Below are 27,557 nucleotides of genomic sequence, written 5' to 3' on the forward strand. Positions count from 1 at the left end.
AATCATGAGTAATGGAAAACCTTTTGTGCAACACTAAAACTAACAGTATTTATTCCATATTATTTTAATTTTCTTTCGTAGTATTCACAAACATGTACCGTGTCAATAAGACATCAAACTTTTCAAAATGGTAACACAGTCACATCAAAAAAAATTCTTGTATTGGGCAATGAAATTCTCCTCCATGACTAACGACAAATCTAAATAATCGTCCTCGTTGGCTGACACTCCTTCGGAAAATCGTTCAAAGGCCTGTGAACAAAAGAAAAAGGCATTAAGACTACAGCCTTGTTATTAAAACGCCGTTTGTGTATACCGCCATGGCGTCAGTAGCCTCCTCGACGTTAGCCTTTAAAATATTTACAGCATTAGCGACTGCTGGTATGGTTGATGTGGCTGCCGCAGAAGTAGAACCACAAATACTGGTCAACAGATTGTCGTAAGTTCCTTCTCCCTGCATGCGAAGTAACATATCAACCGCTTCATTCATATTATTGCTGACGTGTCGAAGGCTCATGTTGATTATTTCCGGATGAAATCCCATTTTCGTCATTTCATCAACGATTTTTGTGTCTGGTATAAAATCCTCGGAAACTTTTTGTTGCAGCGCAGTTTTGTTGTTTTGAAGCATGTTCACCTACAGAACAGCAAAATGCACTCTCATGAAATATGCATTTACATTGCCAATCACATAAAGCACAGTATGACCGTCATTCCAAATTTTTATTTCGACGAGTGGGAATACCGCCATCCCCTTCGAATGGTCAAAATAAAAATTTGGAGCCTCGGAAGTTATGTTTTAATAAATAATTAAGAAATCTTACCGCATCGGCTACATTATTGTCTGACAACTGTAACGCAGCGACACATAATTCACTCGGAAATCCCATATCAACTAAGTCCGTTAAACTGCGTGGATTTATCCAAGTTTTATCTTTCGATTCGCCCACTTTTTTCATTAAGCGACGTTCTTTGCGGGTACGTTTGCGTGCCTCTTCACGAGACGACCTCAGCTCGATTATGTACGATATTGTTCGATCGATGTCGCCTCCACATGCACGAAGACCAATGCGGGCTTCGGACATTGTATAACCTAAGCAACAATACAGTGGGGATAAGTATAGAGAAATTTAGGGCGATTTAAAAGTTAAACGTTAAGCCGTTGCTCAGATATTATTTTTTGTGATGGTTAAATATACATTAATATCAACCGAAAGCGTGCCTGGGAGCGAATTTAGAAATGACCCTCCTAACGACGATAAAGACAGCGTTTGAATCGAAACAGGATGGCTAAGAAAATTCAATTTCAAAATGAATTTTGTCTTGCCCTGTTGTTTAGGTCTATGGACATCGAATAGTATCATCGTCTGCAACACCATTGGTGGAAATCAAAATGAACCGATGATACACGAGAGACTCAAAGATAATACTTTACTCGCAGCACCCTGCCAAAATTAAATTTTCGCAAGGAGCACACCGTTGACACTTGCGGTAATTAGGTCTTTTTTCTTAAAAAAAGAACCTATTGTGGACACTTCATCTGTCCGTCCGTCCGTCCTTCTGTCCGTCCGTCCATCTGTCCGTCCACGTGTCTGTGTCACAAATTATAATTATGGCGATTATGGCAAATCATTATTATTTGTTATCTGGTAACCGATCGCTCATAGCAGACATTGCGATTTGAAAATTTGGTAGTTTTTGGTAGTTGGTCTACCAAAATAATTATCAGCGAATATAGTAGCTCTTTTGAATTGTTTAGTGCAAACTAGAGTTACGCAGGTCATGTAAACAGAACTTTTTTTAAGATGAAATAAATGAAATGAAATGAAGATGTTAACTGTTCGAGAGATGCGCACCGACTGATGAAATTATTCGGCCTGCTGGTCTATTTATAAATCGAGTATTTGGTAGTTGACTACCAAAGTGGTAGTTGACTACCAAAGTGGTAGTTGACTACCAAAGTGGTAGTTGACTACCAAAGTGGTAGTTGACTACCAAAGTGGTAGTTGACTACCAAAGTGGTAGTTGACTACCAAAGTGGTAGTTGACTACCAAAGTGGTAGTTGACTACCAAAGTGGTAGTTGACTACCAAAGTGGTAGTTGACTACCAAAGTGTGGTAGTTGACTACCAAAGTGGTAGTTGACTACCAAAGTGGTAGTTGACTACCAAAGTGGTAGTTGAACAAAGTGGTAGTTGACTACCAAGCTAATACGGAGGTTGTAGAGATGTTTACTGTTTAAGAGCTGGAAAGCGACTGATGAAATTAGTCTTCTTGCTTGCCTATTTATAATTCGAAAATTTGGTAGTTGAATATCAAAGTGGAAATTGAATAAATACCAAGCTGGTAGTAAATAGAAATTGAACAAAGAAGAAAAAAGACCTCAGCAGGCTTCAGCCGGTCTATTCTTGTTTTCATTTTCGCAGGACTTCGCAAGTAAAATACCTTGTTTGGAGATTGTTATTTCGCCTTCGGCTCTGGTTACAAACCTCCCTCTCGGCAAAAAAAAAACGTAATCTACTATTCTTTGCGTGTCTGTGAGATTAGTGGGCGTTTAGAATATTGGAAATCATTGCCCTACCATCTTTCACATTTAATATCGTTTTTAATTTTGTACGGCTAAGATTGTGCTTTCCCATGTCTAATTGCTAACGGGCATAGTGAGAAGAATTCGGAAAATTAATTCTTAAAAATTGTGGAAATTCCCTACCTAAAAAAAGAATTTTGGATGTCCTTCAAGCGATAAGGATAATGTTCAGGACAACCAGCACTAATAATTAGGGAGTTAGCGAAATCAGAATCGAGTATAAGCGGAAACGATTACTAGCTCTACGACGCGTCAAAGTTTACAGCCTTGATCAAATGTTTATCGACAAAATCAAAGAAATTATGTGCGAGAAGAACAAAGCGTCTGAAAAACTTACATTCCGTACTATACTCTGTTCCTCTGTAGTCAGTAGCAACGCAACAAAATGAATTGAATCAATTTGTTAAAAAAAAAATGGAACGAGCAATGCAAAGACGTGAACACTACTTACCCATATCGATGAGAGCCGTAACACTTTCGTCGCTGATTTTCAACTGATTTAACTCAGTCTCGGCCAACATGAGCAGACTCTGCGCTTCCAAACGTCGATTTTGATGAAATAAAACGATCGCTTGCAACAAATGTAGACGCATAATCAACGCTTTCTCGTTGCCTAGATTTAATTCGAAAAAAATGTTTTAAGTGAACTGTGAGACTAGATCATTAAGGTAGAAGAGAATTTAAGTCATTGACCTCTACTACATTATTATCTGTGTCAAGAAAATAGAATTGCAACTTACCAGTAGACCCTTTCAGCAACATTACTCGATCCAAGTCTTGACCATAGCTTCGTTTAAAATTAGTTTCGCAGATTCTAAGCCGATTCTCAGCGTCCGGAAGTTGTTGGACGCTCTACCAGTCGACACAAAATGAAAATTCAGTTCAGATGAAAAACGGAATAAATACGACAGTTTGACAGGCTCACCTTTAAACACAAATAACACCAAGCAATGTCTAGATTGAGCAGAGCGTAATTGTCCACATTTTGAAGTAGGTTAGAGCCACATTGATTGAATTCATTGTCAGCATCCAACAGCAACAGCAAAGCTTCTGCGTAATTTTCCTTCTTCAGTTCGACCTTCGCCTTCTCATGCATTGCTAATGCCATCATTAAGCTAGCCCGTTCCTGCGGCGGCAAGTGAATCGCATTGCCTTTCTGATCTTCCATCTAAAAAGATGCAGGACAATCGAACAGTATTCCAGGTTAAGTCCATCAATTCCGCTTACTTGCATAAACTCGTGCCGTTTCTGATTTATCAACAACTGTGCATCATCTCTAGCTTTCTGGACGCGGTCATAAGCAGCACTTTCTGCTGCATTTACAGCCTGACTGTCGCTTGTTTCCAATATAACGGCCAAGATTTGCTGATTGTTTTGTAACTTTTGTTCGCTTAATATCTGATGACTGTTTATGACTCTACCGGCACTGATTAGTTTCACCCTGTACCAGAAAGAATATTATTTTCACTCAAACAAAACAAAAAAATGTTTGACACTCACTGACCTTAACGGACATTCCAATTCCAATTCCTTTCCCACCAATTCTTGCAGAGTTCTGCCAGTTTCGCTCAATTTCACATTAATTGTAATTAATCTCGTCCCTCCGACTTGATTCGGTGCGCGAACTTTGATTGTGGCCAGGCCTTATTGAAAGCATTCAGATGAACAGAATAGCGTATAAAAATTGTATTTTAGTTTGGCTTACCAGTCTCAGCAAATTCTGCTCGTGCTCGCAGCTTATCGAGGGCATTGCATTGCAGTTCAGAAATGGCAGCTTGACAATAATTCAATGGAACATTCAATACCTGACAATAATCGGTTGCCAATTTCTAATTGAGGGAAGAAGAAGTCACATTAATCAGTCTGTAGATGAAATTGAAGTTACGATAGAAAGTTCAGAATTGGTCGGCTTCCCTAGATTTTCTATTTCACTTCTCAGTGCCACCGAATCGTTTAGCTTTCCTCTTTCGAATTGTTTTAATTAGTTTTGGGCTAACAAATCGGCTCAAAAATAATAACCGAGCCGATCGGTTAGCCTCTCCCAAACTCAGCTTCTCTTTGAACTGTGTTGGCTAACTCGATGAAAGTGAAGTCCGTTTTAAGAGATTTTACGTGTTACGGCATGTTTCATTTTCATTTACATTGCCTAATCAGGTAAAGCATTGTACTTACGAGGTTCCAAGTTGTTATTTGACAAGTGGGGAATACAGCCCTCCCCTTCGGGTCGGGCTGTAACTCCCCAAAATACACAACTTGGAACCTCGGAAGTAATATACTATTACAGCTTGCCAGTAAAAATGGAAACATTAAAATTATCAGAGAAGAAGGATTTTTTTAGGCGAAATTAAAAAACAAAACGAATAAAGGATGTATTACATAAGGGTGTAATTGAGAAACTAAACATTTTGTGACTTTGGTACATTTCTCATGTCATTCAAATTGAACTTTTAAAATTTTTCGTGATACGATAAATGTTTAGTAAAAAATGGCGATTGATGTTGCGCATCCAACAAAACGATAAATCCCAGTATTGTAAAAACTTACCTCAATCATTTCATCGATAGGTCCAATGCTTTCCTCGTAATACGGACTTAACCACAATTTAACACCATCTTCCTGAAGTTTACTTCGCACTTGCATTAATATATTCTCAATTTTCAAATCTCCTGACATTGTTAGTTTCTCTGTTATTTTTTGTCTTCCACTATATACACATGGACAATATTCTCCTCGTTGTGATGAAAATGTTTTTGTTTGTTTTGTTTACGTTGAACAACAATATAATGCAAATCATCAGCTGATTGGTGTTGACGTTGATGTGAGTAAAATAATGTCGCATCGAAAATTGTAGTAGAACGAAGCACGGAAAAATGCGATCGATTTTGGAGTTTTTTTTTTGAATATACCAATTTAGTAATGTCGACCTGCTTAATTTTGTAATCTTGTACTAATCCCAACAAAAAGATCTAAAAGAGATGGGTCGTTGACAGAGAGATGCTAATATGACGGCTGGGACGCCGTTTCGACGGATAGAGGGAATTTGTCCATCATTTCTGAAAAAAATTGAACCGTATGAGACCAGCTGTCAATTTGAAAAAGACATAACCACAGATTTTTTAATACTTCCAGCATCACCAATTTTAATGAAATAAATTGCTAACATGATCCTTGTGGGATCAGAATGAACGTAAGTCCATTTATTTATAAATCAGATTCAGTATTCGTACACAATTTCCGAATTGAAAAAAGCCATTTTGGAGACCAATTTTTGAACGCGTATATCTCAGATAATACGAAAGTACCTTGCAAATAAAACCCTTTACGTTAATTTTGACACCGATGCAAACGTATTTCCATATTCTGCTTCTCGAATCATTGTAGTCAAAAATTAATTATTTTGTAAACAACCGACCAATTTTGGAAAAAGTCAGCCATTTTTGACTTTCATTCGTTATATGAAAAAGGCTGACAAATTCCCTCTATCCGTCGAAACGGCGTCCCAGCCGTTATCTTAGCATCTCTCTGCTCGTTGACCGAAAATGAGATCTAAATCATCTGTCAATAGGTTTGTTCCAAATAACTGTAAACCCGAACTTTGACAACATGAACGCCGACGATTTCATCCACAGAGATGAACATGACCTAAACGTCAACAAATTTCTTTGTAAATTTTTCGTTAAAATTTTCGTCAATCTGAAAGTTGAGGTTAAGTTGCCTTCTGTGGATGAAATTTGACATTTCGAAATGACCTTGGAACGAACCTATTCTGTCCTAATTTGCATAACCATAGAGTTATACTCGAGAGTTGGCTAGATGGCGCTTTTCTATGAAAATGCTACTTCTAAGAGGATACCAGCATTTTGGGTGCCGATGCTCCTAATAATTGTATTCTTGTGGCCAGTAGCTGTTACTGCTGTTACATGAACACTGTCTGACATTTTGTTTCATTTAATTTGTGTTGTTTTTGTTTGTTTTTAGAGTTGGTTTAACTCTGTGAATTTCGTCACAGTAATTGAAATAATAAATTTTAGGAACAAATTAAACTAAAGGAAATTAGTGAAAATTATCGAATTATACTGAAAATTGTTTGCCTAAGGAAGTGGTTTAGTGAAAATATGAATTTGTGCAGTCAACGGTTTCACAGTAAAAATACCACAAATTTCATTCAAGAATACTAACAAATTGGTTGCAAAATAGTGTTGATACAGGCGGTACAGTGGTTACAGGCGTATCCAATTACATGTTTAAAAACGAAAAAATGCAATGGTTTGTTTTGATATGAGTCAGCATAATTTTTGTTTTGACCAGGCCCGTAGCTACGGTGGGGGCTAAGCCCAGTCTGGAATTTCCAAAAAACCGTTTTTTTTTATTTTCCCAATACTAAAAGTTTTTTACCATCGTTGAGCCCCCTCTGGGATGTCTGAGAAATGGTTTCTAGCTACGGGCCTGGTTTTGACAGATCAACATATAACTCAGGGTTGATAAATACTACAAAGATAGGGTTGCCCATGTAGTGGCCACATGTATGATAAAACGACAAAACGCCATCACGCCAACTCTCGCCTGTAACTCTATGTGTATAACGGACTTAACATTTTTGAAAAAAGAAAATATGTCAGTAGAAAAAAATTGCTCGAAAAACTTTACTCGAAAAAAATAATAAAAAATAATTTGGACTTTACTAACAAATAATTCGCATGACGGACTTAGCTTTGGAAAACGTCTGGAAATAATTTGCAAAAAAGACTTAACTCTAAAAAATCAAATAATTAATCAACTACAAATAATTTGCATAAAAGACTTAATTTAAAAAAAATGCATCAATCAAATTTAACGCAGAGAAAAATGTCAAGAATATTTCCAAGTAATACGATCAAACAGTCAAAAAAGTGCGCGTATTTCATCGATTTCAGCTGTTTTGCCATTGTAATTTGTATTGTTAAAACAGCTGAAATCGATAAACAAGAAAATCATAAAAATGCACTTTTTTGACTGTCCGTGGCTGTATATTGCAAAAAGGACAGATGACAGTTCTTGCATTCTTACCGACATTGTGCGTGTCTACGGTGTCTACACATACGTATAGAGCATGTGACGCAGTAGTAGTTTTTTTGTCAAAATATAATAGATCACGCTCTACTTTCCAAAGTATATAAACACTGAAGGTAATGCAGACCCTCAGCGGATCAGAGAAATTACGAATCCAAACTTTCAGGTGAATTCATTTTCGTATGTTGTCTAACTTAGACTTGTGCAACATGACGGCCCCAAATACTTCCAATTCACCACTAAATACAACTTGACGCAAACGAATTTTATATGTGTGCAACATAACGCCGCTAAATCGTTCCAGATTCACCACTAGATGCAACTTGACGCAAACGAATTCAATACGTGTGCAACATGACGGCGCTAAAATTCACCTGAAAGTTTGGATCCGTGTTTAACTGCGGATTTGCATTACCTTCATAGTTTATATACTTTGCTACTTTCCATCGCTCCGTTCGGTATTTCGTATGAAGAATAATGTACAGTGACAGTATTGAACGAGTCCAGCGGAAATTCACCCTCATGCTCTACTATAAATTCTATTGGGTTAAACCGGACTACCATACGCGCCTTAAGCAATTAAAAATACAATCGCTTGAAACTCGGAGACTTCAATTCGATGAATTCTTGCAACATAAATTGGTTCATGGCAATATCGGCTCGATCAGTTCCTAAGCTCAACTTCAATAAACCTACACGCACGACTCGCAACCAACTCCCATTCTACCTTGCATTCAACAAGAAATCTAACATTGAACGTAACTCGCCCATCTACCGTCTACAAGCCCACCACAATGATTATTATTCTTCTATCAACATAATGGAACCTAACTTCATAAAATTTAAAAACAAAGTAAAAATTCACTTCGACTTTTACACTTTCAAATTAAGTAAACCTAAGTAAACCAAGAACTAATAAATTTCTCGTTAAACGAATTTTCAAATAAAAAATAATTAGATTGATATGTAATTAGGAATTTTTGCCTGTATATCGATCAAAATAAACAATCAAACAAACTATATAGCTGTTTAAATAGGAATTTATGAAAGTTGACTACGTACGGCAATTTATTTGTATATGATAACAAGGCAAAGAAAGATAATGTAAGTGATTTTAAAGGGCGAATAGCTTTTCAGTAGAGAATGAAGTAAAAGAAATGAAGAGTGTTACAGAAAAGGCTTTTCATACGAATAGGTGTTTCGTACGGGTCGGCGTTAGCTATGTTTTCATTTCGTTTAAAGTACTGAAATTGATCAAAATGTATGGAAATGGGGCTTTCTGGAAGATTTATTGCGTGACCAAATTTTAAGCTACAAGAACGTGTGATAGCTCGTTGAACTCGTACGGACCCCTAGTTTTTTTTAAAGCTAATTTGGAGTCATTTGGATTTGAATTGTAGAACTTCAATATTTTCTGTATATATATTCTGCAGTCTACGACAAATTTTTTTTTTTTTTTTAATTTTTTCTAGTAATAGGACTTGCGTCACGGGCGCTATGCTAACGCGCGCCCATGATTCTATATTACTATGCTATGTGCTTACTTTTTTTTCTTGAAAAAGAGCTTTTACTATGATTCCAATTAAGGTGTCGAGTGGAATACAGTTAACAATATGTTACACGTGCAGTGTTTAACACTCCCTATATATACCCACAAAAAAACCATATCAGGTGACTAATCACTAATTTCACCATTCACTATTCATTAAATTTCTATTTCACCAGCTGATTAAATTCATTCTGTATATATTCAGTCAATGACCCGATACACAAGATCAATACAAGCTGTACAACCTTTTGTTTTCAAACAAGTATTTCGTCACGATATATGTACGTTATTGCATGGTAGAGGTATATCATAATAATAACTAACCACATCACTAAATTTTGGGGGGTACAACGACACAAGCTATTTCTATGACACAACAATTAGGGAGATTTCGATCTTCACTTATAATGTAAATTTTACTTAAAACTTTTAATGTATAAGTTGACTCGCCATATGTTTTGTATGAAAAAGTTATTTATGATTTCTTAGTTTCACGTCAACTTATAATTATAAGTGAAAATCGCAATGTCCCTAATACCGCATAATTGTTTCAAATGGAAAAACGATTATAAGAATCATTCAAATATCAAAGCCGGCGACTACCGGCAGAGTAATTTTTTTTGGTGTTGTTGTTGTCGTTTATTTCACAATATTGTGTTATTTCATTGGTGTTTAATGATAAGTTGAAATCACAAGCAAATCATAATTTAGTATGCTTTAAAATCTCGAGACAGAGGGTAATCAATATAGTGAAGCGTATCTTGAAGCAGTCGCGTGAATTTAACTTTCAACTTTAATTAAAAACGAGGACATTTGGTGAAGCAAATACAAATATAGTTTTAAAAAAAACAGCAACAAATTAACCCATGACAATTAACTAAGTGAATCTAAACGTTTTGTGTTTTTTTTTATGGATAAAATTTTATTGATTTCACAACATCCAGTCAAACGAACCGTTTTTGTGTATTGCCTGTTTTTTATACACACACCTGAAAAATGGAAGAATTTTGTGGTTCTGAATTTTGGGTAAAAAAACTTTCACGTATGAGGAAAATGATTAGTGTCGTAACTTTGAGAGAAAAGTTAATATTTAACAATAAATATTTATTGAGAAAATAGATGAGATACAAAAACTGATCTGTAATAGCTATTTTGCGTATAGATGTGAGATTGCCGCTATGAGCCGGAAACGTCAATTCACGCCGGTAGTGCGGTCGAAATTCAAGATGGAAAGTGCGGAGGTCTTTTTAACGTAGCGAAATGAGGGCCTAAATTACGAGAAAAATTCTGATGCCCAAGGCAAACATAAGACTTATAAGTCTTAACAGAATTTTTTTACCTTTGATGATTGTAACAAACTTTCGCCCACCACCTGTGGTATGGCATTGCTTCTTTTAACACTCCTTTTTAGCTCATTGCACCACGTTTGGGCTTATAATAGTTATTTTCTTAACACATAAGTTAGGAACAACGTGTTTCCTAAACGACGAAGTTGCGAACACTTGGAAGTAGTCTCAATGTTGAAATTGTCCGTTTCACGGACGGGTTAAAATCACACCGAAAATTGTGGATGTTTGTTCACTTACAAAACTCCAAAGCTATGCCTTCGATTGTATTGTTTTTCATTGCAATCGGTTTTAAAACATTGCAGCACCAAGCCAAAAAATCAGAGTGTTTTCACATATTTCATTCATTCATTTTCAAAAATAGAAAACACGTAGTGTGCAGACATTTTTGATATTTTCTCATTTTCAGTGAAGTGAATTAGAATTGGAACTGATTGTTGACTAGTGGCGAGGGGTGGATAAACATAAAAAACAAGGTTCGAAGGGATAGAAAACAAAAATAAATTTGTTGCAAAACAAATAAAAAACAGAAAAAACACAAAAACAAGAAAAAACCGAAAAAAAACAAGAAGAAAATCGAAAAAACAACTGTAAAAAATGAAAAATCAAATTAAAAACAGAAAGAATTTAAAAGAAAACAGAAAAACAAAATTAAAAATACAAAACCCGAAAGAAGTACCATGTTTTTTAGTTTTTTTCTTTGTTTATAAGCAAGAAAAAACAGAAAAAACAAGAAAACATTTGTTTAAAAAAAACAAGGTTCGAACGGAATTTACGTTTATCCACCCCTCGACTAGTGGTTTTATTAATGATTTCCCCTCAATTGAGCTAATTAATTATTGTTTCAATCGTTTGACATTGATTTTTATGTTCGTGTAGAATTCCAACCTCACGTGGTATACAGATGACCCCGATTTTACGGTGTGTTTCCAACGGACGGTGTTAGTTTGGGTGCCGTGTCTACTGTTGTGGATGTTCTTTTGGGTGGATATATTCTATATTAAGCGGTCATTGAACCGAAATATTCCGTGGGGAATATTAAATGTCAGCAAACTGCTTTTTACGGGAGCATTGATCTTATTAACAATAGTCGATTTATGCGTGGCAAAACGCTATGTGAATAGTATGCATTCCATTCCAGCCGATAAATATACGCTGGCAATAAAGATTTTAACGTTTGTAAGTGAAGCGTCGATTGCCGGATTGAATCAAATTTATTTATTTTTTTATTTTGCAGATATTGTCCAGTCTGATTGTGTATTTAAACAAAAGATATGGTAGACAAACATCGGGTGTGCTATTCTTCTTCTGGTTGTTCCTTTTGCTGTTCAGCATACCACAATGCCGAAGTGAGATTCGACGCAGAGGCGAAGAAATCAAAAGTACCTGGGACGAATACAATTTCGTCAGTTTCATGATCTTCTTCACGATCACAACAATCGAGCTTTTTCTAAATTGTTTAGCGGACGAAGAGCCATTGGAAAGCAAATATCCAAGGACACAGGTGAGCGATGCTTTGAAAATTGCACTCCAACGAAAAACAGGTGATGGTCTACATTATTGCGATCTATCATCTATTGATGAAGTGGACGCTCAGAATAATTTAGTACGATTTTGGTAGGAACGGTTCGTGTTGTGAAATATCTTTAAAAACCACTTATTAAATTTTCAAACACTTCATTATACAGGCTTTAACATTTCAAATGTCTCACTGTCATTTTTTTCAAAGAATGCCATTGTGAATTCGCAATGACACAATGAAATTCTCAGAAAAATTTGACAGTGAGACATTTGAGATGTCCAAGACTGTAATTATTTAGTTTCACAAAATCAAAGTTCTTTGTTATTTAATTATACTTCACTTATGCTGTAGTACTGACACTACTGTGTTCAAATATCAACTGACAAATGTTCATGGAGAATAAAGGCATTTTATAGGTGTTCTTTAATTTGTCTTAGACGGATTCTTCTATCACAAAGTTTATTCTTATTGTCCACAAGGTGTAAAAAACAAAACTCAAAACGCACTCAAAACCGGTGGCGATTTACTTGTCAACGGGCAATACATGAACAAATTCCACAATCTGTTACTTTAAGTCTTTCATTCGGTTGCTTTACATAGCTATTTTCCATAGAATTCTTGTCCAGAAATGAGCTGCAACTTTGTATCAAAGTTACTGTTCGCTTGGTTTGATAAAATGGCATGGAAAGGATACAAAGCGCCACTAAAACAAGACGATTTGTGGGATTTAAAACCCGAAGACACAACAACGGAAATTATTTCAGTGTTTACGAAGCACTGGAATACTGCACTGGAAAGTTCTATCAAGAAAAGCATGTAAGTCATATTGGGCACGCTAAGCTTAAATAATTTTGCACTCTTTAGTTGTGGTGGAGAAATGGTTATTTGGATTTGCCATGTGATCCATACAACTTTTCATTACAATAACTACGAAAATTGTAATTTGAGCTTCCTAAACACGTTCCAACTGATGAAATTTACCGAAATATGCTGAAATATGCGGGGGTCCAGGGGGCGGCAGCCGCCTGGTATAAGAAAAACAGAGAGATGCTAATATGACGGCTGGGACGCCGTTTCGACGGATAGAGGGAATTTGTCCATCATTTCTGAAAAAAATTGAACCGTATGCGACCAGCTGTCAAATTGAAAAAGACATAACCACAGATTTTTAGCCCCGTACGAAGTACGAAGGGGCTTATAGGATTACGATGCCGTGTGTAATTGATGGAATTCGAAGCAGACGGTAAGGGCAAAGTGTTTGCCTATGTTCATAGATGACGAATCCGCAATAAAAATTTGGGCCGTCTGTCCGTCTGTCCGTCTGTCCGTCACGTCGATATCTTGAGTAAATCAAATCCGATTTCAAAATTTTTTTTTTCCCTGAAAGATAGTCAAAATAGTGAGGCTAAGTTCGAAGATGGGCATATTCGGGTCGGCCCTTCGTGAGTTAGGGCCACCTAAGTGATTTAAGGTCTTTTGGTGATATTTATGGCAAAATAAACGATGTAAATGTAAATGACACGGCAAATGATAGGTATTGTCAATACCAATCCAGGAAAAAAAAGTTTTTTAAAATCGGGTGAGTGGACCGTGAGTTAGGGCCTTAGAAGTGAAAAGCTACTAGGGCCCTATGTGTATTTTACATAGAACTCAAGTAAATTTCATTCGTTTTTCGTAATTTTTGTGTCATTTGGAAGGTAATCAAAAGCCGAATAGAATGTTGTTGAAAAAAAAATTAAATTTGGGTCCTTGGACTAAGGCCACTACTAGGGCTCTATGTGTATTTTACATTGAACTCAAGTAAATTTCATTCGTTTTTCGTAATTTTTGTGTCATTTGGAAGGTAATCAAAAGCCGAATAGAATGTTGTTGAAAAAAAAATTAAATTTGGGTCCTTGGACTAAGGCCACTACTAGGGCCCTATGTGTATTTTACATATAACTCGAGCAAATTTCATCCGTTTTTCGTAATTTTTGTGTCATTTGGAAGGTAATCAAAGGCCGAATAGAATGTTGTTGAAAAAAAAATTAAATTTGGATCCTCGGACTAAGGCCGCTACTAGGGCCCTATGTGTATTTTACATAGAACTCGAGCAAATTTCATCCGTTTTTCGTATTGTTTGTTTCATTTGGAGGGTAATCAAAGGCCGAATAGAATGTAGTTGAAAAAAAAAAAAATTTGGGTCCTCGGACTAAGGCTGGTACTAGGGCCCTATGTGTATTTTACATACAACTCGCGTAAATTTCATCCGTTTGTCTTAATTTTTGTTTAATTTAGAAGGTAATCGAAGGCCGAATAGAATGTAGTTGAAAATAAAAATAAATTTGGGTCCTCGGCCTAAGGCCGGTACTAGGGCCCTATGTGTATTTATACTCAATAAATTAAAATTTTAGCGCTATTTGAAATTTTTGTTTCATTTGAAAGGAACGTCGTACGGGGCTTCGTAATTGCGCTATGCGCAATTTCTAAGATGTACACATTCCATAATAATTTTACTTTAACTACATTAACCGGCGCAATAGGTTTACGGTCAAAGTAGGGTGACAGACGCAATAGGGTCACGAACGCAATAGATATACGGGTTTGTACGGGGCTCAGTCGCAGCAAACGCTCCGACTGTTCTGATGGCTCGTTTTTAATACTTCCAGCATCACCAATTTTAATGAAATAAATTGCTAACATGATCCTTGTGGGATCAGAATGAACGTAAGTCCAATTATTTTTAAATCAGATTCAGTATTCGTACACAATTTCCGAATTGAAAAAAGCAATTTTGGTGACCAATTTTTGAACGCGTATATCTCAGATAATACGAAAGTACCTTGCAAATAAAACCCTTTACGTTAATTTTGACACCGATGCAAACGTATTTCCATATTCTGCTTCTCGAATCATTGTAGTCAAAAATTAATTATTTTGTAAACAATCGACCAATTTTGGAAAAAGTCAGCCATTTTTGACATTTCATTCGTTATATGAAAAAGGCTGACAAATTCCCTCTATCCGTCGAAACGGCGTCCCAGCCGTTATCTTAGCATCTCTCTGAAGAAAAAATAATAAATTATTGGCAACGTTCTTTTCTATCACAACAATCACAGCGATCACAACGACACCAGACTGAACACATGTTGTTGCTGTTATTTACTTTCGCATCCTCGTTTGGGGGGCGAAAGTACTTTCGCACCTCTTGTGATGTCGTGGCTTACTGAGAGTTGAATTTTTAAACTTTCGCATCTCATTCGGGAAGCGAAAATTACAATTTTCGTAGTTAGTGTAATGAAATTTATATTTAGACAAATTTTTATATACAAAAGACTGACAACTGTTCTCTGAACGAAGTAGCCCTGCCACTAAGTTTTTTTATGGTGAAAACGGGTTCTTTGTTTATTGAAACTAGTCATTTCTCTCAACTGTTAATTTTGCTCTTATAAATATTTCTTAGCCTAGACCAGTACATTGTGTTTCTTGTACCATCTCTTTTTATTGCAGCTTAGAGTATACTACGCAGGTAGACTTCAGACTTTGTGCTATTATATGGTGTTGAGTTGTTTTGTCAGGTACCGTACAATTATCCATTGTGTGATGCGTTTGCATAATAAGGTACCCCAGTTTCGGTGATAGATTACGTGTTAGAATGATATCGTACAAGAATTATCAGTACTTTTTTCACTGTTCTTGTCTGCTTCCCTCTGGCTACACCATCTATGATTTTTTACTGATAACCAATAAATTACGATTTATTCGCTAGTTTTAATATGTAAGTTTGTTCCATAAACCGTAAACGCGAACTTTGACAACCCGAACCACGACGATTTCATCCATAGACGACATAACCTTTGCTTTTTGCTGAAATTTTGAGGCACAAAGAATTTTGAAAACCGACACATTTTTGTTTCTGTGTTTTACTAGAGTTTCACAAAAAAACCAGTACATATACGGAGCCACAAAATTTCAGCAAAAATGCTGTCAAAAAATTTTACGTATTGAAGCTGCTTCGCGCTAATTTCGACAGCTCATTTTTCATGAGCAATTGTTTAGGTTACGTTCGTTATGTTGTCTATGGATGAAATTTGACAATTCGTATGGCCTTGGAACAGACCTATAACACTGTCGTATCATGAAAATTTTTGCTATGTCAGCGATTTCGAATCCAACCACAAAGCTCCAACATAATATTTCGGTGTGAGTCTGCAGCCTAACACGCTAAGCTATTGGAGATTTTCAAAATATCCAGAGAGCAGAGACGGCGTTCCTTTCTATGTGAATCCTGGAACTTTACACTACGACCATTCAGACGAATTACGCTGCATACTGTAATTTCGTGGTTTCAATCCAAGTGATGCAAATAACTATTTCATACCTAGGACGCACTTTTTCTCCGTCAAATATGAAAAATACTATTCGTACCACGGACTAATAGTCTTTTTTACCGTATTCGATTCCTCTCACATGCTAAAATAGTACATTTCGTACCTAGGACTAGCGTGTGAGAGGTTTCCAGACAGAGCCGAAGGCGTGAAAAAGACTTTTAGTCCGTGGTACGAATTGGTTATTTGTGTACCTGTTTTGGACGATTGATTTTAGGCAATTTCGCGGATTGTAGGCCGAACGAAGTGAGGCTTACAAGCGAAAGTGCCTTAAATCAACCGTCCCAAACAGGTGCACATGTAAGTTTTCATGCAGAGGGCCGGAAACCCGAGAAAATTCGAAAAATTGCCCTCATTTTCGGCCCCGAAGCATGAAAAGTATTTTTCATATTGGACGGAGGAAAAGTGCGACGAAGTCGCACTTTTCGGGTCCTAGGTATGAAAAAGACTTTTAGTCCCTAGCTACTTGAAATTCAAATTTTAGGCACACTTACGGCGTGAATTATTTTCCGCTAAACGTCGCATCCTTCGATTCAAATAGCCATTGTGTAAAAGATTTAGAAAAACCAAAAAAGCTGGAAATCAATTAAATGAGAGTCAAAATTATACGTGCTACCACTAATGTACTTTGATGTACAAATTGAGTTAAAAATTCAATTGACTTCGTTCTTTTTCGTCCCAGGAAATCATCGAAAAACAAACACACTCAATCAATTGTTCCTGTAATGTGGAAATCATTTGGTGGCTCATTTCTGTTCGCCACATCACTTAAACTTGCCGAAGACTTTTTGCTGTTCGTCGCACCGCAACTGCTCGGTCTTACCATTGATTTCGTCGATTCCAGTAAAAGTGATGACCGTCCCGAGCTTTGGAAGGGATTCATGTATGCAGCATTGCTATTTGCAGTGGCCAGTGTACAAACATTAATATTCACACACTTCTACCACCAAATGTACATGGTCGGTTTCCGTATCCGAACGGCATTAATCGGTGCCATTTATCGCAAGGCGTTGGTGGTCTCGAATGCAACGAGAAAAGAGTCGACGGTCGGTGAAATTACCAATTTGATGAGTATCGACGCTGACCGATTTACCGATCTGTTGTTGTACATAAATCTGGTATGGTCAGCTCCACTTCAAATTGGAATTGCAATGTACTTTTTATGGTCGATACTGGGCGTGTCGGTATTAGCCGGACTTGCTGTGATGATCCTATCAATGCCTGTCACAGGGATCATTCTGAATATGCTGCGAAAATTGTATACTAAACAAATGGCCAATAAGGACGAACGAATCAAAATGATGAATGAAATCTTAAATGGAATCAAGGTTTGCATCTTCTTTTCATAGCCCCAAAGAATGTCCTCGCCGTGACCTTGCATCATTATTTAATTTAGGTGCTAAAGCTGTACGCATGGGAAAACAGTTTTCAAAGTCATGTGAACAGAATTCGTGACAAAGAAGTGAAAACACTTAGAAGGACTGCGTTCTTGGACTCTAGTGCATACCTTATTTGGGCTACAGTTCCTTTCATAGTAAGTCTCTCAAAAAAACAAAACATATCGATCTTCGCTAAGAACTAACGTCTTAGGTGTCTCTGCTCACTTTCGGTGTGTTTGTATTGATCGACGAGAAAAACGTTTTGACGCCACAAATCGCTTTCGTCGCATTGAATTTGTTCAACATAATACGCTTCCCCTTGGTAATGCTACCGGATCTGGTGTCAAATTTTGTTGAAGCGAAAGTTTCCGTCCAGAGGATCAATAAGTTTTTGAACAGCGAAGAACTTGACGCAGACAGTATCGAACACTACGATCAAGAAAGTGAGTTTTGCTGAAATATTTATTTCGGAAAGTACGAATGTATAACCGTTACTTGTTTCTCTTTTAAGGAGCACCCTTGGTAATGGAAACGGCATCTTTCTCCTGGGGCGGCAAAGAACCGTTGCTCTCCGATATCAGCATCAGAGTGCAAACAGGAGAATTAGTAGCTGTGGTAGGAAGTGTCGGTTCTGGTAAAAGTTCACTTTTGTCTGCGTTTCTCGGTGAAATGAACCGACTTTCGGGCAGAATCAACACGGTCGGACGCATAGCCTATGTAATTGAAGTCTGATTAACATTGGTGGAAAAGTAAATTCTCACCGGCCATGTTCCTCGACAGGTTCCTCAACAAGCCTGGATACAGAACTGTACTCTGCAAGATAATATTTTATTCGGCAAGCCGCTTGACCAGCAACGCTATCTAGAAGTCATACGATCGTGCGCATTGAAACCGGACCTCGAAATGTTACCAGCCGGCGATCAAACGGAAATTGGAGAGAAAGGAATCAACTTGTCAGGCGGACAAAAGCAACGAATCAGTTTGGCAAGATCGGTGTACAACGATGCTGACATTTATTTCTTAGATGATCCGTTGAGTGCTGTAGACGCACATGTTGGCCTGCATATTTTCGAACAAGTCATAGGGCCATCAGGATTGCTAGCTTCAAAGACAAGAATTATGGTGACGCATGCGATGAAATATTTACCGAAAATGGACAACGTTATTGTGTTAAAAAGTGGAAAAATCTCCGAATCAGGAAGTTATGCCGACTTAATGCGCAAGAAAGGAGCATTCGCTGAATTTCTACTGCAGCATGTACAAGAGACGAGCATGGATGGTGAGGATATGGAAATTTTGAAAGATCAAATGGAAATCGATGAAGAGATCGTGAGAAAATTAGAACGAAGCCGGAGTCAAACATCTGAGAATAGAGTTGGTGCGAAATTCGGTTCCCAGACACTATCACGCCAATCATCCGATGCCAGCGACACAAGTATGCCAAGCACTACGGTATCGAAAATTAATCAGAAATTCATACCAGAAACCAAGGATACTCTGATCGTCGAAGAACAACTACAAGTCGGCAGCGTAAAGTATGACGTGTACAAACACTATGTCAAGAATGTAGGTATTAAGTGGATGGTATTGATGCTGATGGCGAACGTAGTGTTTCAGAGTGTTTCGATTGGTTCAAACATGTGGCTGACAATATGGTCATCAGACTCTGAAGCAGCAACCGACACTCAACGTCGGGATATGTATTTGGGAGTATATGGTGCTTTCGGTTTATTTATCGGAATATCTGGCTACTTATTGGACCTTTCACCTCGTCTTGGTGGACTCGCAGCTGGCATGCGCTTACATCGAACGTTGTTGCATAGCATTCTGCACGCTCCGTTATCGTTTTTCGAAACTACGCCAACCGGACGAATTTTATCACGCTTCGCAAAGGATATAGATGCTGTCGATAACCGATTACCGCAAGTGGTTTCGGATGTATTCGGACTTGGCTTTGAAGTTTTGGCTACTGTTGTTGTCATATCAATGTCGACGTATATGTTCCTTGTGGTCATCATACCAATAGCATTGATGTACTATATACTACAACGCATTTACATCGCCACGTCTCGTCAACTTAAGCGCTTGGAATCCATATCTCGATCGCCAATTTACTCCCACTTCGGCGAAACACTTCAGGGAGCGCATACAATACGTGCCTACGCAGTTGGAAAGAGGTAGTTTTGTTTGTGTCTTTCGTATTTTTATACATAAAACCTAAGAGTAATTATACCTAGAGAGGAAATTTCGAACAAAATTTCGTAATTTCCTCTCTAAGCATAAAACTACGTAACAGAGACAACTTTGAATACCTTTAGCTCTATTAAAAGATTAGACTTTTCTGAGAAAAACGCAGTACTACTTCCTCCCTTAATGGCTTTCGGTTGGCTGTAGGTGTTGTTGAAAAAGAAATCGATTCCGAACCTTTGAAACCCGTTTTAAAAAGTTGATGATAGTGTTTCAATACTGCTTCTGAAAGTTATTTAACAGCGTTTTTCAATGATTCAGAATCGCACTTTTTTCAACAAGTGCTTAAGGAAAAAGCTCGAATGTTACGATTTTCTCCGAAAAATCCAAGTATTCGTTCACTTAAATTTCAGTTGGTATCAAATTTCGGGTAGTTGATCTTAACATGCTCTTAACTCTTTCCAGATTTATCAAAGAATCGGATTTAAGGGTCAATACGAACCAAACCTCAGAATTCGCAAGTATTGTGGCTAATCGGTGGCTTGGCATCCGATTGGAAACGGTTGCAAATCTGATAATCCTTTTTGCTGCCCTATTCGCTGTTTGGAATCGTGACACCATTTCAGCGGGTATGGCTGGATTGTCGATCGCTTATTCCTTGCAAATAACCGAAGGACTGAATTGGCTGGTACGTTCCATTTCCACGCTGGAAACGGAATCTGTCTCTGTCGAAAGAGTGAAGGAATACAGTCAAGTGACGTCGGAAGCGCAATGGACAATAACACCACAGTTATTACCAAAAAACTGGCCAGAGTTTGGAAGAGTTCAATTCAACAACTTCCAGGTACGATATCGAGATGGTTTGGAGTTGGTTCTGCGGGGAATTTCGTTCGAAATAAATAGCGGCGAGAAAGTGGGCATTGTAGGCCGCACTGGTGCTGGAAAGTCAAGCCTAACATTAGCGCTGTTTCGCATTATCGAAGGTGCTGGCGGATCAATAGTAATTGATGGTCATGATATTTCTAAATTGGGACTCCAGGATCTGCGATCACGCCTAACTATAATTCCCCAGGATCCTGTTCTATTTTCCGGAACTCTTCGTCTGAATTTGGACCCATTCGAGCAGAATAGCGATGCGGAAATATGGACGGCACTGGAACATTCTCACCTGAAATCATTCGTCGAAGAGCTAACGGCCGGTTTGAATCACGAAATTACTGAAGGCGGAGACAACCTCTCAGTTGGACAGAGACAATTGCTGTGCCTATCTCGCGCACTATTAAGGAAAACGAAAGTGCTTATTTTGGACGAAGCAACAGCAGCCGTTGATCTGGAAACGGATGATCTGATCCAAAAGACCATTCGGACGGAATTCAATGATTGTACCATTTTGACAATTGCACATCGATTGAACACAATAATAGATTCCGATAAGGTGCTCGTTTTGGATCGGGGACAAGTGATGGAATTTGCGCCACCCACAGAGTTGCTACAGAACAAGACGTCCGTGTTTTATAGCATGGCTAAAGAATCGGGACTATTGTGACGGTAATAAAATTGCAAGTACCACAATTGCAATGCGTTACACGTTTCTGAATAGTTTGCAGAGCTATATTTACAACAAAGACGGAAATTTCAGTCGAGTGAAAATAAAAAGTGTGACTTATTCGTTTGATAGATGGCGTCCCGTGCGTGTTCGACTAGCTCGAACTACTATCTTTAATATTCGTTGAATTGTGCCTTTACAAAATGTACATAAGGTCTAATCTTGTAGAACTCTTTGATGGTGAAATAAAAAGTGTTGACAGTCCTCAATATTTATGAGTCACACTCCCCCAACAACTCGCACATTTTTGCACGCTATCAAAGACGAGATTCTTGACGTTTTTTCTGTGTACCACTGCTTCTTGCATTTAGAAAGACAATATTTGAAGGCTGATGGTATCAGAATTGACTTTGCATTCATTTCGTTCAGACAAGGTGCATGCTTTCTTTGTGTGTAAACAATACTCTATCTAGCAAACAAACTACGTTTATTAAGGTGATGAAAGTGTCAAGTACAGCGTAGTCAGTCAAAATGTAGAATAGCGTTTGTAGAAGACAAAGAAACTGAGTCAAGATCAGTAACAAAATCATACATAGGGGCCGTCCATAAAGGACGTCCGCACTATAGGGGGAGGGGGGTCTAGAATTCCAGAAAAATCGCGGACGTCCTTTATGGACGGCCCCATATGCACGACAATATTTAACAAACAAAAAAAAATTGAGTCAATGGCATGTAGGAGTCAGGAAGGTTGATTGAGGTCTATATAATGCACTAATACCATTCGAATAATAGCTACAGCTATGCGGTAATAGTAAAACTAATGAGTCTTGACTAAGAAACGCAAAAGATGATTTTATTACTAGAAAATGTCTAGCGATTTACTCAGTTTTTACTGAATTCATACTTTGCCGGCTAAGCAATCGTCATATTTCTTTTGAAGGTGAATTGGTAAGTCTCCAGTGCAGCCGTATCCACCAAAAACTGAAAAGGAAAATATTTTCATTTTCTGCTTGTTCCAAATTGTGAGAACAAGAATGTTACCGTGAATTTTAATGTAGTCAATACATTGGATATGTCCGTCGTTATCGCAGTCCTAACAAAAAAAACACCGAATTTTATAAATCTACAGCTACCGGGTGCTACTAGTAGTCTTATATACCTGTTCGAAATTTCTCATGTAACCAGACACAGCATCAAAATTGCACTTTTCATCTCTGACACAATTTTGAAAAGCAGTCTCTGAACTGGGACTTTCACCATTCACTGTTGGCTTGCCACCATCGGCCCAGTAAGGCCAGCTGTATGAGTAACAAAAATTATTTTTCCATTGTTCAGTTGACTACGATTTTAATGACACTCGGTTCTGATCAGAGAGGCGGTGACATATTGCTTTTTTAGGCCGCTGGCCGAGTGGGACTTTACGCATCGTGTGCCTTAATAGTCATTTGTGTATCTGTTTTGGACGATTGATTTTAGACAATTTCGCGGATTGTAGGCGGAACGAAGTGAGGTCTACAAGCGAAAGAGCCTTACATCAACCGTCCCGAACAGGTACACATGTGAATTTTCATGCAAAGTGCAGAAAACCCGAGAAACTTTGAAAAATTGCCCTCATTTTCGGCCCCCAAGCATGAAAAAAGCATTTATTGCCGAGTTGCACACAACCAGCGCACTTGAAGCAGAAGTGCTTCGAGTAACACCTTCCAAATAAAAAATTATTTTGTATGCATTTTTTTTACAGTGCAACCATTTGTTTGATACACTGTCCCATTTCAGTACTCGATTTAGAGTACCACTCATGCTTGAAGTTCAGTGACACAACACAACTTGAAGCATTTATTACTAGGTGGCATAAGTAACTATTTCTCATATCATAGCACTTTATACGGGCTTTTATAAAATTACGCTAGTACCTTCGTCTTTTACCAAACTTGGGATAAATTGTCTTTGGTACGTTACATTTTTAACTTTGCGGTTCTTGCAACGGATCATCAAAGTACCAAATGAGTCAGTGTAATGTGTTGTAGTGTGTCATACACAGATTGATTATAAGCAACGTACGGGCTTTTTCAGTTTTCAAAAACGATTTGGAAAAGTCACACAATGCGGATATTCGTTTGAGAAAGGCAATATTAAGCCATTGTTCTGTCTTCTTTGTATATACTGGCTTCTCTATGACAAGTAGAAAACCAATTAATTCACCTGATTTTGTACGGCCCAGCTGGGTGGTTTTTGTTACAATTGGTTTGAATGTGACACAAACATCTGGCACAAGTGTCATCGAATTCACCTTTTTCAGAAAATAATTGGAAGATAACTTGATAGGAAGAAATCAATTTTTTGACTTCACAGAATACCTTGCACTATAGTAGCAACTGAAACAATTGATATGAGTAGACATAGCACTGCCTTTCCGCTCATTGTACCGCTTTTTCTTTGAACTCAAACAGAAGAACTTATTGATATGAAAGTTGTGAATACCTTAACGAGCGTTGTCCGACTAAAATATTTGAGATGCAACACTTAAAATATAAATGACTACTTTATGCTAAAAAAAACTGGTGTGGCCGGTTGTAAAGTTATTCACATTGAATTAACCATAAACTGGCTTGATGTTGTTTTCCACTGAGACGACAAAATACATTGACCAAATAAGATATGAAACGATATACGCACAGGCCCGTAGGCTAGGTATGCGGGGTGCAACATTAAACCTGATCCCATCCTGGAGTTATTAAATGATCACTGAGAATTTTGTGTTAGCAGGGATTCTGGAGGTCGTTGATAAATGACGTGCTATGATTACGGGCAGTAAGCCTGTAAAAATATTACAGATATGTATGTCGCGGAACTCATAACTGTTTATTGCTGGGGCTTTTGATTTTTTACAATAAAATCTGACTTGACAAAAACTTTATATTTGATTTTTCTTGTAAAATATCAAGGGTCTCAGAAGTTGACAATTGGTGAAGTAATTCAAAACACGTTCATGGAAACCAGCTACGGCCCTGTTAATTCATGACCATCTTCTAGACAAATTCATTATCGGCAGTAAAATAATGTTGATCGACCTTCACAAGGTGCATACGATGCCTAAGGTAAATGTCATTAAAAGTAAAATTCAAGCAACTAATATAGCTGATTCTGGTTAATCACGTTGGGGCTGAACGAACTTTAAATAAACATGTCGACTTCCATCTCGGTTCTTTTCATAGCTGCCCGAGTAAAAAAGTTTTTGTATTTAGACATCTCAATGTCTAAATCTGTCGAATTCAGATATCTCAAGCTCAAAATCTATTGTCTTATAAGTCTCAGTGAGACTTGAGATGTCTGATTTCGACAGATTTAGACATTTGTGAGTTTTACTTGGGTGAGTTAGGGGATAGTACACGGCACATGTTGCAGGCGAAACCGCTGAGCCGTTTCTGAGAACTAGGAATATCGTCGCCTGGCTCTGCGGAAGTTGATGGACAAGTGTTTAAAACTGGAATCGGTAGAGGGACAAATTCTAAGAACAACCATGTAAAAATTATTGCTCTCGGTCATTTGGTCGCAGAGCAATAGAAGCGGAAAGTCGAAAATTCCACCTCTTCAAGGGGTGATGCCTCCTCGACGAAGTTCTCGATCCAGCACTTTAATAGCGTTTCTAGACAAGGTTAATGTGCTTTTTCGAATGGCAATACAATTTTTTTGAAAGTGGTCTCTTTTGGTACATTTTCAGAAAAGTCCCTTTTTTGCAACCCTCGGTGAACTTTGGCTACTCCCATACCTTGCCGGTTGGAATATTTCAACACGACATACCTTGTTACAGTTAGCCTGAAGGGTAATTTTTTTTTAAATGTTGCAGCCCCTCGGGGATATGGGATGTTGGGGGGTCTATGGAAAGAGGACGTCGAGCTGATCATTTTCCTAGAAGAAATTTTTTCTCTAACTTGAGATCTGAGGGCGGTAGAGCTGCTTGAAGGCTCGAGGTCGAATTTTTTTAAATAGCTTTATCTCCAGATATATAGAACCGATCTATCTGGTCTTGGTGCAGGTGTGTAGGTAATTGATGGAAGATTAAAACACAACACCAACCATGCCATGTCGGCTGTGGTGCCCATAATGGACATTTGAAGTACAAAAGTGTCTGTATCTCAAAACACCTCATGTTTTTTTTCGCGTTTTTTTCGCTTAAAATGTAGCTTAGAACCTTCCCTACAAAGCCTCAAAATATTACCAAGGCGCCGCACCTACAGCCCACAAAAACAGTTGAAGACCATTTTTCGAAGTCACCTTTGTATGACAAATATTCGATTAAATGTTATGAAAACTGCCCTGCACACATTCCTCTTATAAATAAAATCACTTCAAATTACACTTTTAGCAAAAAATTTTGCATACACCTGCAGTAGGCACAACGATCATCAACTAAGAAAATTTACGGTCTCTGTACGCTGTAGTAGATTTATTTTCTCATACATTTGACATGATAGAGCCAATATAACCAGATCGGTTGCATCGAATGTGGGCTTGTTGTAAAGCTGTGATGTCTAGCATCCAGATAGAGCGAACAACCGACCACTTCAGGTTGACTTCTACCTTCCACAGAATCAAACGTGTTCCCGATGGTGACAAAATGTTGAAAAAATCGACATATTTCTACGAAAGTCGGTTAGTATTTGTTGGTTTTGGTCTCCAGTGAATGTGTGCAGGGCAGTTTTCATAACATTTAATCGAATATTTGTCATACAAAGGTGACTTCGAAAAATGGTCTTCAACTGTTTTTGTGGGCTGTAGGTGCGGCGCCTTGGTAATATTTTGAGGCTTTGTAGGGAAGGTTCTAAGCTACATTTTAAGCGAAAAAAACGCGAAAAAAAACATGAGGTGTTTTGAGATACAGACACTTTTGTACTTCAAATGTCCATTATGGGCACCACAGCCGACATGGCATGGTTGGTGTTGTGTTTTAATCTTCCATCAATTACCTACACACCTGCACCAAGACCAGATAGATCGGTTCTATATATCTGGAGATATAGCTATTTAAAAAAATTCGACCTCGAGCCTTCAAGCAGCTCTACCGCCCTCAGATCTCAAGTTAGAGAAAAAATTTCTTCTAGGAAAATGATCAGCTCGACGTCCTCTTTCCATAGACCCCCCAACATCCCATATCCCCGAGGGGCTGCAACATTTAAAAAAAAATTACCCTTCAGGCTAACTGTAACAAGGTATGTCGTGTTGAAATATTCCAACCGGCAAGGTATGGGAGTAGCCAAAGTTCACCGAGGGTTGCAAAAAAGGGACTTTTCTGAAAATGTACCAAAAGAGTCCACTTTCAAAAAAATTTCATGGCCATTCGAAAGAGCACATTAACCTTGTCTAGAAACGCTATTGAAGTGCTGGATCGAGAACTTCGTCGAGGAGGCATCACCCCTTGAAGAGGTGGAATTTTCGACTTTCTGCTTCTATTGCTCTGCGACCAAATGACCGAGAGCAATAATTTTTAGATGGTTGTTCTTAGAATTTGTCCCTCTACCGATTCCAGTTTCAAACACTGGTCCATCAACTTCCGCGGAGCCAGGCGACGATATTCCTAGTTCTCAGAAACGGCTCAGTGGTTTCGCCTGCAACATGTGCCGTTGGATACTACACGCCTCCCTTAACTCAGCTATGAAAAGAACCGAGATGGAAGTCGACATGTTTATTTAAAGTTCGTTCAGCCCCACCGTGTAATGAATCTAAAAATAAATCATTTGCAGCGTAAGTCCGCAGTTGTTTAGTTTGTATAGTTTGAATTTTTTTTGAATGTAACAAGCACGATAAAATATGAAATCTTTGCCGTCGCTTTGACAGATAGAGGTAACATGTCGGCCATTTCTAAAATTGCGTTAATTTGTAAACAATCGATCAATTTTTGATATAGTCATATTTTTGACATTCCATTCGTTCTACAGAAATGACCGACATGTTACCTCTATCTGTCGAAGCGACATCCAAATGTCTGTTAGCTTAAAAGAAAATGGTATATCTGAATAAATACATA

The 27,557-nt window shown here is 37.9% G+C and overlaps 3 protein-coding genes across 4 annotated transcripts; 1 reads left to right on the forward strand and 2 right to left on the reverse strand.

The window, feature by feature from the left end:
• Nucleotides 1-51: 51 nt before the first annotated feature.
• Nucleotides 52-5,374, reverse strand: LOC119084810 (NEDD8 ultimate buster 1-like). Its single transcript, XM_037194879.1, has 10 exons — nucleotides 5,132-5,374; nucleotides 4,293-4,416; nucleotides 4,092-4,230; nucleotides 3,815-4,028; nucleotides 3,513-3,755; nucleotides 3,328-3,439; nucleotides 3,039-3,200; nucleotides 825-1,093; nucleotides 317-637; nucleotides 52-252 (listed from the first exon to the last, which is right to left on the reverse strand). The coding sequence occupies exons 1-10, from the start codon at nucleotides 5,258-5,260 to the stop codon at nucleotides 145-147; spliced, it is 1,821 nt and encodes a 606-aa protein (XP_037050774.1). The 5' UTR covers nucleotides 5,261-5,374; the 3' UTR covers nucleotides 52-144.
• Nucleotides 5,375-10,052: 4,678 nt separating this feature from the next.
• LOC119084802 (multidrug resistance-associated protein 1-like) lies at nucleotides 10,053-26,706 on the forward strand. Of its 2 annotated transcripts, XM_037194871.1 has the most exons (11): nucleotides 10,053-10,211; nucleotides 11,411-11,710; nucleotides 11,769-12,035; nucleotides 12,667-12,869; nucleotides 17,103-17,748; nucleotides 17,817-17,954; nucleotides 18,011-18,242; nucleotides 18,311-18,516; nucleotides 18,580-19,976; nucleotides 20,452-21,489; nucleotides 25,355-26,706. In XM_037194871.1, the coding sequence occupies exons 1-11, from the start codon at nucleotides 10,182-10,184 to the stop codon at nucleotides 25,368-25,370; spliced, it is 4,473 nt and encodes a 1,490-aa protein (XP_037050766.1). In that variant the 5' UTR covers nucleotides 10,053-10,181; the 3' UTR covers nucleotides 25,371-26,706. The 2 variants fall into 2 exon arrangements, with proteins under 2 accessions (XP_037050766.1, XP_037050764.1); XM_037194869.1 differs by lacking the exon at nucleotides 25,355-26,706 and having other exon boundaries at nucleotides 10,055-10,211; nucleotides 20,452-21,629.
• On the reverse strand, nucleotides 22,358-24,052 carry LOC119084817 (lysozyme-like). The gene is made up of 5 exons (XM_037194902.1): nucleotides 23,890-24,052; nucleotides 23,735-23,822; nucleotides 22,692-22,830; nucleotides 22,574-22,625; nucleotides 22,358-22,513 (listed from the first exon to the last, which is right to left on the reverse strand). The coding sequence occupies exons 1-5, from the start codon at nucleotides 23,951-23,953 to the stop codon at nucleotides 22,431-22,433; spliced, it is 426 nt and encodes a 141-aa protein (XP_037050797.1). The 5' UTR covers nucleotides 23,954-24,052; the 3' UTR covers nucleotides 22,358-22,430.
• Nucleotides 26,707-27,557: the final 851 nt, after the last annotated feature.

The sequence above is a fragment of the Bradysia coprophila genome, unplaced genomic scaffold, assembly GCF_014529535.1.
Source record: "Bradysia coprophila strain Holo2 unplaced genomic scaffold, BU_Bcop_v1 contig_94, whole genome shotgun sequence".
NCBI classification, from domain to species: domain Eukaryota; kingdom Metazoa; phylum Arthropoda; class Insecta; order Diptera; family Sciaridae; genus Bradysia; species Bradysia coprophila.